The sequence below is a fragment of the Gavia stellata genome, chromosome 7, assembly GCF_030936135.1.
Source record: "Gavia stellata isolate bGavSte3 chromosome 7, bGavSte3.hap2, whole genome shotgun sequence".
Classification (NCBI taxonomy): Eukaryota; Metazoa; Chordata; class Aves; order Gaviiformes; family Gaviidae; genus Gavia; species Gavia stellata.
In genome coordinates this window covers 13,525,689-13,537,547 of record NC_082600.1, presented here as the reverse complement: position 1 = coordinate 13,537,547, position 11,859 = coordinate 13,525,689, and the positions used below count along the sequence as shown (strand labels likewise).

Genomic DNA, 11,859 nt, shown 5'->3' with positions numbered 1-11,859 from the left:
GGGGGTGGGGGAGTGAAAATTAAATGGTTTTGATTGGTTTTCAGTGAATCACCTCTATCAGTTCTGGTGCTTGTGGTTGAAACTTTGGTTGCTGAACAGATTATTTTCCTTCCAGACAAGAAGCTTTGACATTTCTGTTGCTTAAGTCAGTGTTTTTTCAAAGTTAAACTGGGCTCCTAAACCCCTCAGGAGCCTGCTTGAGCATAGGCATGCTTTTTTCCCCGGTAGAGACGGAGGAGCTGGGGTATGTGGCTGGGCTTTCTGGATTCCTAGTATCCTACCTGGAAGTACATGCTTTAATGCTGACTTACACTTATGTACTACTGGCTTACCGGTCAGGACTTCGTCAGGCGGGATATCCTACCCCAGCTTCCTTATTTCTTGTGCAATACATCTGAACAGATCCTGGGCCTGAGGGTCTCTTTGCATTTGCCTGTGTATGCACCTGAGGAAATGCACGTGGGGTTCGGAGCAGTTTTGTATGGTTTGCTTGTTTTTCTTTTTTGGGTGACTTCCCCTTCTCCACCTCCATATGAACAAGAACTGGAGTTTTCAGTCTGTGGGTCACCCAGCGGCCCCAGTGTATTTTTTGGGAGTCAGTGGAGTTACTTTGGAACTTTGTGTCTCCCAGGCACATTCAAATACCAGCCAGGGCCAGGTGAAGGAGGGGACCAGTTTGGGCAAGGAGGAACAGGAGTTTCCATCTCCGCAGCGGTGAGCTAAACTCCTCTACTACCTTAGATCAGTCAAACATATGCACTGGAATATGACAGGCATGATGTGGCAGCTGTAAAAGAGCTTTAATTAAATGAGATTCTGAAGGAGAAGTCCCCTTCTCGGTGCTGTCTCCCTCCCATTCTTTATGTCCTATGCTTTTGGGAAACAGTCTCTCAAAAGACTGGGATTAATGGTTCGGGTGCTGGCTTGATTAAACTGTAAACAGCATGGCTCGCTGGATGAGTACCCGCGGCAAAAGGGTCGGGGGTTGCTCTTCACTGACGAGCAGCTGTGTCGAATCTGCCCCGGCTGGTGCCAAGCTGGCCTGCTGCTTTCTTCATGGAAAAATCTCATTTGTAACAACTGTTCTTATGGCTTCCGGGTTTATTTTTAACATGAAATAAACATTTTTCTTCTTCGGACAAATGAGCCCCGGGGCTGATTTATCTTCCAGGTAACGAACACCCGCGTTGCCGGGGAGCTGAGGGCAGGGGGCGGCGGCCTGGGGGGGCTTTTCCCTTTCCTCTGCCGCTCGGCTACCGCGTTCTCCTTCCAGCAGAAATTACTCGAATAAACACTTGTTAATACGGGCGGGGGGGATAAGGCTGCCTGGGCGGGCCCATGCTGCGGCTTCCCGCATTGCCGGGGAGGCACCGCCCTTTCCCCCCCCTCCCCGGCTGCTGCGGGGCCGCGGTCCGAACCCCCTCGCGCCGTCTGGAGGCCGCCGGCAGGCGGGCGGGGCGGCGCAGCGAGCCGGCAGCGGGAGCCGCCCGCTCGGCCCGCTGGCGGGGGGCGTGGCGGACTGTCTTTCCCAGCTTCCCCCGCGGCGGCAAGGCGTCGCTTTCCGCGCGGCGGGCGGGCCAGTCCTGGGGCGGCGGCTGAGCGGGCGGAGCGCGGCGCGCCTGCCGGTGTCCCTGCCTCAGCATGTCTGACTCCGGCGGCGGTGGGGGCAGCGGCCCCGGCGGTGAGGAAGGCGGCATGGAGGTGTCGGGTTCGGCGGTGCAGAACGTGGCCGACGTGTCGGTGCTGCAGAAGCACCTGCGCAAGCTGGTTCCGCTGCTGCTGGAGGACGGCGGCGAAGCCCCGGCGGTGCTGGAGGCGGCGCTGGAGGAGAAGGGCGCCGTGGAGCATATGCGCAAGTTCCTGTCCGACCCGCAGGTCCACACGGTCCTGGTGGAGCGCTCCACCCTCAAAGGTGAGGCGAGAGCCGGGCGGCCGCCGCGCTGTCAAAATGGCGGCGGCGGCCGCTGCCACTGCTCGCCTCGAGCCGCCGCCCTGCCGTGGGGTGGGAGGGACGTGCCGCCGCCGCGCTTCCCCCGCCCGCCACGGGGGTGGCGGGGACTCAACGCCTCGCGTACGGTCCCGGTCGGGGCGGCGCCGGCCTGCCGCACTGCGGCTGCGGCCCGTCTCCGGGGGCGGAGAGCCGGGGAAAGGCGCGCTGCCGCCGCGCCTCTCCGCGGGGCCCGGTGTTGCGCGAGAGCGGTGGCCGCGGCCGCAAGGGCCCGCATCAGCGGGCGGATCCCGCCCTGGCTGCCTCCGCCTGGCCCGACCTCCCCCGGTATTCTTTGTTCTCCGCGTCTGGGGCCGGAGCTGAGGCCGCTCAGCGGTCTCGGGGCAGATGGACGGCGGGGCCGTGGGCTGGGCGCGGGTGCTTTGTGTTGCAGCTGTAGCCTGTCCTGCTTGGAAAGGCACGGAAAGTGCTTCGTCAGTAGGCTGTAGGGACTTCCTACTGCGGCCTCCTTGTTCCTGGGGAAATGACCTCCGTCTTGGCAAGGCGAATAACCGGTCTAAAACAGAACAAAAAAAACCCCCAAACCCTGGAGAAAAGTAAAAAACAAACCTGAATCAGCCTCTAAAAAGCGTTATTCCATGGTTAATTAGCGATGCTCCGCAGTTCATAAGTCAAGATGTAGACTTGAAGTGTCTTTGTTTAGTTAGCAAAGCGTGGTAGCTGTGCTGTTTGTAAACGGTTCTCAGAAACCTCATCAAATGCTGCATTAAATGCTGCAGCTAAGTTGACACTCTGACTTGAGAAACATCTTTAGTATTTACATGCTGCTGTTGCTGACTCTATTTCGAAAATGGCTTTTTATTGTCAACAAATCTGTTGCTAAATAGGCACTTATTGTCACAGAATCCAGCCTAATGAACAATAATGAAATATAACTAGGCTTCATTAATAACACAGACTTTAACTGTTAAACAAGACCTACAGTCTGTATATGGCTACATGCCTGCCAGTCTGAGCTTGCAAAATTTTAATATTAAACTTCTGGACCTCTACTCTAGTGTGCTGTTGGTTCAGTCCCTATGGATATATATCAAATCTTCATGTAGTCATACTTCATATTGCATTATTTAACATGTCAACAGCTGCAGTGTAAGATACTGGGTATATGCCCTGGAGTTGCTGCACGCTGAGGGAAATCTGAAGAAGGTTCTTCCCCTCGCTGTCTGTGAATTTAAGATGTTGCTTAAAATATCCTTTGTCTTATGCCTGTTTATGCTGATTATCCTCCTCCTCCCTTTTCCAAAATTTGAGACTTCTTTTTCAGCAGGGATAACAGTAGAATTTTCTAGAGGTGCAAAAAAAAAAAAGAACAACAATTAGTAGGCTGTGCGGATGATTTCTAGATTTCTCTTATGTCTGGCTCATGATCTTGGTTTTCCTTAGTTCAAGTTGGAAGTAATGAAAGATAGTGGTGATCAGTTAGCTCCAGGCTTGTCATATAGATATTGTTATATAAGTATGGTTAAAAACAAATTGAGACACTTACTACATGTTTTAGAAGCTAAATACTAATTTACTATGTGCAGAAGGCATTTCCATTGATGTCTTCTGGTTTAATAGCAGTTATTTAGGGAGAGTGGATTTTCTGATTGACAGCTGGTCTTCAAACTTAACAGATTCAGAACGTCCAGCAGCACATGGAGATCTTGTTTTCTCTGATGCTATTAAAAACAATATTATTACTGAAACTTGTGCATGGACTAGATAGTATGAAGTAAATTATTAATTACAAATACAATGAAACAGAAGCCATATTTCTGCATAATGAAAACTGCTATGTGGTATCGTAGCTACACAGCCTGCCAACAGCTTTCATGGTTCCCGTGGTGTCTAGGGCAGTGTTGTTCTGTGACTGGGCATCTGGTGCTCAGGATCACAAATGTGACACCTTCAGGCTGTATCTCCTATGAAGGGCCCAATCAGATGAGGACGAGAGTCCACTGTAATGTGTCCAGTCAGAGTGTGTCCCCCAATAGGGAGTAACCTTCTGCACTGAAATCACTGCATTGCAGCACAACTGCCTGCATCCCTAGCAATTACATCATCTGTGGTACGTTGGCTGTGGTAATGTTGGCTGTGGTAATGCCCGAGTGCTTCCCATGACTTGGGTTTTTGTTTTGTCACGAGGTTTTTGTGTTCGGAGGCTTAATTTCCAAAACACTCTCAAAGAAAAAGACTGAAAATACAAAGCAAGCTTTAAAAGAAAAAAAGCAGCTGTTTAACATTCTCACTGAAGTGTAGTTATCCTGGCAGCATATCTCTAGACATAAATGTGCATTCTGTATTGCAGAAGATTTCTCTTTCAGAATGTGAGTTATAATTCACTTACTGTAACTTTTTACCATTTTTTATAGCAACCTAGAAAAGTTAATGGGGTTTTGTTAAAAAATAAATGAAGCCACTCTGAGGGATATTGCAAAGCTAAATTTAATTTAGTTAATTAAGTTGATGTTGAAATTAAAGGTTAGGAAATAGCCTGGTAGTAGCAGAAGATGGTTGAGAGAGAGTGGCAGACGCCTTAGAAATAAAATATTTCTTACATAGCATATTTTTTGCAGAGGATGTGGGAGATGAAGGAGAAGAGGAAAAAGAGTTCATTTCCTACAGTATCAGTACTGACATTCATTATGGAATAAAATCAAACAGGTGAGTTAGTAAAATACATCTTGACATTTCTACCCTATAAATGCAAAACCTACACAAGCAGATTTACGTAGTTTACCTACAAATTTACCTCCAGTTTACCTAGTGCTTCATGCAGTGTTTTTATTCAGGTGGGACAATAGCTTTTCAAGGTGGAGGCTCTGATAAAACAAGAGTGTGTCATGAGGCTGAAAGGAATGGACTCAGGACTTCTAATTCTGATGTTAAAGAAACAAAGTCTTATTAATTTGGCATACGTGCAAATATAACATATACGCAAACAACTTGGGTTCAATAATCTTCCATTATGTTTGACTCTTACGTATTTGTCACTTACCTTAATGCATATTTGACTGCGCAGCTTCGTAAGATATGTGCCTCTTCAGCGTGCCCGTACTGGAAAGTTCTTATTGATAGCTAAGTTTAGCTGATGACTGAAGTATAAAGATGTATGTATTGGAAGGCTTGTGTTCAAGTCTCTTGGAAGAAAGGTTATAAAGTATGATGATGTAAGTTAGCACTTGACTCCTGTGACCTAAACTTGCAGTAACATTAAAGCTATTCTAACTGTCACTTAAGTTTCAAATGTTTAGTTGGTAACTCTCTGCTCTGTTCTGCAGCCTGGCATTCATTAAGCGTACACCAGTGATTGATGCCGACAAACCAGTGTCTTCCCAACTGAGAGTGCTTACTCTCAGTGAAGATTCTCCGTATGAAACATTACACTCTTTCATTAGCAATGCGGTTGCTCCCTTTTTCAAGTCCTATATCAGAGAATCCGGCAAAGCAGACAGGTAATTCAGTATAAATACTGCACTTCTGTGCTAATGAATTAACATAGGTGTTTAATGAAAAAAATAACAGTGACTGTTCAAGGCAAGTCATGTGAAATTTTTTAAGCACACCATTGCATATGGTGCTGTTGCTGACTCTGGGGAAGTAGTTCAGATGGCTTAAATGTGTTGTGTATGGTTTTTGGTTTGGCTTCTTATACTGAAACATCTCTGCTTTTTCAGGGATGGAGATAAGATGGCTCCTTCAGTTGAGAAAAAGATTGCAGAACTTGAAATGGGCCTCTTGCATCTGCAACAGAATATTGAAATTCCAGAGATTAGTCTTCCAATTCATGCAACCATTACTAATGTTGCCAAGCAGTGTTATGAACGTGGAGAAAAACCAAAAGTTACAGATTTTGGTGAGAAGGCTGAGGATCCGTTGTTCCTCAATCAGCTACAATCTGGAGTCAACCGCTGGATTAGAGAGATACAAAAGGTAAAAAATCCCCAAGTACTAGGCTATGTGGTAAGAACTTCTATCTAGTATTGTATGTCTTCTTCACAGTTTAGCTGGTAAAATACTGCTCCATGCACAGTACTCTGAAGATCTGAGACCAGTTTTCTGAGTCACCAGAGACACTAGTCTAAATTAGACTAAGTCTAATTTTAGACTAGACTAAGCCTTGTCTAAATTTAGAGTGGTGCCTTTTCTTACTCCAGAGCATAAAACATTTGTTTTCTTGCCTGGCTAATCTGTCATTAACCAGAATACAGACATTGATGAGGAAAGTGAACAGGTGACCTTTTTAGGCTATGCTGAAGATAGGACCTTACATGAAGGTCCTAAAACCGACTTTTAGGACCACTGGAATTAAACCTTGACTCTCATTGCGCTGCATTTCCTGCACTTCTCACAGAATGAGTGCCAAAACTGTCTGATGTTGGATTATTAAAACCTAGTATATGTTATGTGTTTCAATTATATTTAGTAATAGAGCATGTTTTTACAGTCGAAGCATATAAATTAAATGCTTTTCTCCCTCTCTTCTCTTTCTTTCTCTATTACTTTTAAGGTGACCAAACTAGATAGAGATCCTGCATCAGGCACTGCATTACAGGAGATAAGCTTCTGGTTAAATTTGGAACGGGCTCTGTATCGCATTCAGGAAAAACGTGAAAGTCCAGAAGTTCTTCTGACTCTGGATATTCTAAAACATGGCAAACGTTTTCATGCAACTGTGAGCTTCGATACAGACACAGGTAAAATGTCTGTTCAGTGAGATTTTTTCACAAATGTTCTACAGGACTTAAGCTGTTATGAAACTTGAACGTTGTGGTACGAAGAACAATGCTGTTCAGAGTAACCTCGGTCTAGTTAAAGCTACTGTCTTAAACAGATTTGATCAATGAAATGAAAAGTTATATTCAAAACCTTTTCTATTACATTTAGGTCTAAAACAGGCTCTGGAAACTGTGAATGACTATAATCCACTGATGAAAGACTTTCCACTGAATGACTTGCTGTCTGCTACTGAGCTGGACAAAATAAGGCAGGCCCTTGTTGCAATATTTACCCATTTGAGAAAAATCAGAAACACAAAATACCCAATCCAAAGGGCATTGCGTTTAGTGGAGGCTATTTCAAGAGATCTGAGCTCTCAGCTACTTAAAGTGTTGGGAACCAGAAAACTGATGCATGTTGCCTATGAAGAATTTGAAAAGGTATGTTCATGGTTTTGTGGTACGGGTGTCTGTACTTTTGCATTGTGGCACTGGCGTCTGTATTTTTGCAGTGACTAGTGACTTCCAGGAAGCATTTCATTTGGCAGCTAAAGTTCCTATTCTAAAACTCTCCTCAGGTAATGGTTGCATGCTTTGAAGTTTTCCAAACCTGGGACGATGAATACGAGAAGCTACAGGTTCTGCTGAGAGATATTGTGAAAAGAAAAAGGGAAGAGAACCTGAAGATGGTGTGGCGTATCAATCCTGCTCATAGGAAACTCCAAAGTCGTCTTGATCAAATGAGGAAATTCAGGCGTCAACATGAGCAGCTGAGGGCAGTTATTGTGAGAGTTTTGCGACCTCAGGTAATATTCTTGGTCATTATCAGACAGAAAATCTGAGCAGCTTCTTCAAGAGTGTTCAACTTCAAAAGTGCTCACTGTTGCTTTAAAAAATTACCCACACAAAACTAATGTTACGTTCAATTTTGCTGTCTGCTTCCAAAAACAGTCTAGTTTTGAACCTTAGCTAATAGGCTTAGCTTTGATTCTGACGTACTTCACATGCTGCATGACCATGCTCATGTTAATAGACACAGCAAGTCCAGACTTAACATAGAGGAGATTAATAAGTGTGTAAATGCTTGAGCTTGTCTAAACCACAGTGGAAAATGAGATTATGCTGCACAGCAGCGGAAGTTTTTAAAGTAACTGTGTTGCCCCATTCCTAGTGGAGCTTAAATCTGAAACATGACTGAAAGTTTGTTAAGGATTTGGTACTAATTTGTAGGGTTTTTTGCAATGCTTGTTGGAACAGACTGTGTTTAGCTATTTGTAGGTAAATTTTGAAGCATCCAGCTCACTAAACTGTGATTCTAATGCAGGTAACTGCTGTTGCCCAGCAAAATCAAGGAGAGGTACCTGAACCACAGGATATGAAAGTAGCAGAAGTCCTTTTTGATGCTGCAGATGCTAATGCGATTGAAGAAGTCAATCTTGCTTATGAGAATGTTAAGGAAGTAGATGGGTTAGATGTTTCCAAAGAAGGTACAGAAGCCTGGGAGGCAGCAATGAAACGATATGATGAAAGAATTGATCGAGTTGAAACAAGAATAACTGCCCGTTTGCGAGACCAGCTTGGTACAGCAAAGAATGCTAATGAAATGTTCAGAATCTTCTCTCGGTTTAATGCCTTGTTTGTTAGACCTCACATTCGTGGTGCCATTCGTGAATATCAAACACAATTGATCCAACGTGTAAAAGATGATATTGAGTCTCTTCATGACAAATTTAAAGTGCAGTACCCACAGAGTCAAGCTTGTAAAATGAGTCATGTTCGTGACTTGCCTCCTGTGTCTGGGTCTATAATTTGGGCAAAACAGATTGACAGACAGCTCACTGCTTACATGAAGCGTGTTGAAGATGTCCTTGGCAAAGGTTGGGAGAACCATGTAGAAGGTCAGAAGCTAAAGCAGGATGGAGATAGCTTTCGCATGAAGCTCAACACTCAGGAGATCTTTGATGACTGGGCAAGAAAAGTTCAGCAACGCAATCTTGGTGTGTCTGGTCGTATTTTCACCATTGAAAGCACTCGTGTTAGAGGTCGAACTGGAAATGTCCTAAAACTGAAAGTCAACTTTCTCCCAGAAATAATTACGCTTTCAAAAGAAGTCCGAAACCTGAAGTGGCTTGGTTTCCGTGTTCCACTAGCAATTGTCAACAAAGCTCACCAAGCAAACCAGCTCTATCCATTTGCTATTTCTCTCATTGAAAGTGTCCGTACATATGAACGAACATGTGAGAAAGTAGAAGAGCGTAATACTATCTCACTTCTCGTTGCTGGCTTGAAGAAAGAGGTGCAGGCTTTGATTGCAGAAGGAATTGCACTTGTGTGGGAATCATACAAACTTGATCCATATGTACAGCGCTTAGCTGAGACTGTCTTCAGTTTCCAGGAAAAGGTTTGTTTTATTTTTCAAATTCTGCAAAGTGTTTACATTTATACTTCAGTAGTGTGTGGCTAACAGAGAGAGGAATTGGATAGCTGATAACCCATTCTGTAGCTCTTTGGTTAAGTAGCTGATTGAGTTGGCACAAATTGGCCAGCTGAATGGATCTTTTAGTACTACTAAAATTGATAGACTTGCTGAATCCAAATAAAGAGAAGTGACTATTACTGCGTAAATATTGTTGCCTCTACCTAACCTGTCAAACTAAATGTCCCATTTTTCCTAAACCATTTTAGGTGGATGATCTGCTCATTATTGAAGAGAAAATAGACCTAGAAGTGAGATCACTGGAAACATGCATGTATGATCACAAGACTTTCTCCGAAATCTTGAACAGGGTTCAGAAAGCTGTGGATGACTTAAATCTTCATTCATATTCAAATTTGCCAATCTGGGTCAATAAGTTGGATATGGAGGTAGGTTTGAGGTTAAGGAGTGGTATATATTTAGAGGAAATATTTTAATCATGTGCAAAATATTTTTTTATTATACTCTTCATAGTCACCCAGGGAAAATTTTGTCTCCTCATTCTCTGAAAATTTCAGTGCGTTTTTAGTATGCAGAAGATGCAAGACCTGTTTGTTTTTAGCTGTTAACTTTTGGGATCAATTAGTTCAAGGGGAGTTTTGTCCTTTGAAGAAGAAACTTTAGTACAGCTTGACTGCCTAGAAAGTGCTGGTAGATAACGGGTGGTGAAGATTTGCTACGCTGGTAGCAAAGATTCATTGCCTTCATATTGTTTGGTTCTACCTGTTGAGTTAAGTTTCAGGTTATTGGACACTAGGCCAGCTTCAAAGCAGTTAAAATTGTTTCATTCCGTTAAAGTCCGTGGGGACAGCAGAAGCTTTGAATTGATATTCAGTGAAAATTTACCAAAACTGTTAAATCTGTTTCATGACTTAGTAAAGGAGCACTTGGTTCTTTGAGGCACCATAGTGTGCCTGGTGTCAGAGTATATTGATAGAGGGGATCTTTATGCAGTGTATATGCAGCTTTTTCCTCCAATGTGGCTTATTTTCTTTAGATTGAAAGAATCCTGGGTGTTCGATTGCAAGCTGGACTGAGGGCCTGGACCCAAGTTCTTCTTGGACAAGCAGATGACAAAGCAGAAGTTGACATGGATACAGATGCTCCTCAAGTGAGCCATAAGCCCGGTGGCGAACCGAAGATCAAAGTAAGTTTTGTTCTGGGATTTTTTGTTGGTTTTTTCCTTGTTGTCAGTTACTTAATGCAAGAACTGTATCTGAGGCTTATGTGGGAGATAAATACTTCTTCTGCATCTGATTTTGGAGGAAAACTTGCCTTTAAATGCAAGTTGATTTTTGACTTCTTGAAGTCCAGAATTCTTGTCTGCATGTAGTAGTATCTGCCAGTAAAACTGAGTGTGTTTACTGTTTCTGCAGAACATTGTACATGAACTAAGAATAACCAACCAGGTGATATACTTGAATCCACCCATTGAAGAGTGTAGATACAAACTTTATCAAGAAATGTTTTCTTGGAAGATGGTGATCTTGTCACTGCCAAGAATTCAAAGTCAGAGATATCAGGTAAGTGTAATGAAGCTGTATCTAAGTCTGAGCAATTATTTTCACTTTGCAATTAATTGTGCTCAGTATCTTAGTGTGTTGCTCTAGGACTGAATCTGAGTGCCCTAGAAATTCACGTATATCACATGTATAATTGTGGTTTGTAGGTCGGAGTGCATTATGAGCTGTCTGAAGAAGAAAAATTCTATCGTAATGCATTGACAAGGATGCCTGATGGCCCTGCGGCTCTGGAGGAGTCATACTCTGCTGTAATGGGAATTGTGACTGAAGTGGAGCAGTATGTCAAGGTAGGGGACTGACACCACGTAATGCTACAGCTAAAATGAACATGGACTTTTCTCTCAATTTTCCTGGGGGTTGGGGAGCGACACATGTATTTTGGACTATACTGGAGAAGTTCTGAACATTGTGAAATACCTCAATTAGGTTTGGCTGCAGTACCAGTGTCTGTGGGATATGCAGGCTGAAAACATATACAACCGTCTTGGAGAAGACCTGAATAAGTGGCAAGCCCTTTTAGTTCAGATAAGAAAGGCAAGAGGAACATTTGACAATGCAGAAACCAGAAAGGAATTTGGACCTGTTGTCATAGACTATGGCAAGGTAAGAAATTGTCATTATTGTTTATGATAAATGCATTAAATTTCAGAATAGGTGTGTAACAGAGAATAGCAAGGCTGACAAATTACGATTATGTAACTTTATTCAATTGTAGGTACAATCAAAGGTGAACTTGAAGTACGACTCCTGGCACAAGGAAGTGCTCAGCAAATTTGGCCAAATGCTTGGTCAGAATATGACGGAGTTTCATTCACAAATTTCGAAGGTAAGACAGGTCTAAGTTCCACTTTCTCACTTTCAGATCAACTGTTCTAGACTTCTGAAATACTGTTTTGTGCCCCAAACAGTCCCGTCAAGAACTGGAGCAGCATTCGGTGGACACTGCCAGCACGTCAGATGCAGTGACATTCATCACATATGTGCAGTCCTTGAAACGTAAAATCAAGCAGTTTGAAAAGCAAGTTGAGGTATGTTGTCTTGCTAATGATTCTTACTTCTGGAAATGTCAAACTTCGCTCTTAAGATGCAGCTTCGTGATACTCAAGTTCTCTTGAGAACAGACTTGAACTTCATATCCTGAGGAATCCTGTG

General features: G+C 43.6%; 1 protein-coding gene across 1 annotated transcript in view; it reads left to right on the top strand.

Annotated features, from left to right (window-relative positions):
- The first annotated feature begins 1,641 nt into the window (after nt 1–1,641).
- DYNC1H1 (dynein cytoplasmic 1 heavy chain 1) overlaps nt 1,642–11,859 on the top strand; it is a 45,028-nt gene continuing 34,810 nt past the window's right edge. The window contains exons 1-15 of the mRNA XM_059819431.1: nt 1,642–1,912; nt 4,567–4,654; nt 5,272–5,445; nt 5,668–5,923; nt 6,501–6,687; nt 6,878–7,149; nt 7,287–7,514; nt 8,033–9,109; nt 9,394–9,573; nt 10,182–10,331; nt 10,561–10,707; nt 10,854–10,994; nt 11,134–11,310; nt 11,423–11,533; nt 11,616–11,735. Of these exons, the coding sequence (XP_059675414.1) occupies nt 1,642–1,912; nt 4,567–4,654; nt 5,272–5,445; nt 5,668–5,923; nt 6,501–6,687; nt 6,878–7,149; nt 7,287–7,514; nt 8,033–9,109; nt 9,394–9,573; nt 10,182–10,331; nt 10,561–10,707; nt 10,854–10,994; nt 11,134–11,310; nt 11,423–11,533; nt 11,616–11,735 (3,579 nt within the window). The remainder of the gene's footprint in view (nt 1,913–4,566; nt 4,655–5,271; nt 5,446–5,667; nt 5,924–6,500; nt 6,688–6,877; nt 7,150–7,286; nt 7,515–8,032; nt 9,110–9,393; nt 9,574–10,181; nt 10,332–10,560; nt 10,708–10,853; nt 10,995–11,133; nt 11,311–11,422; nt 11,534–11,615; nt 11,736–11,859) is intronic.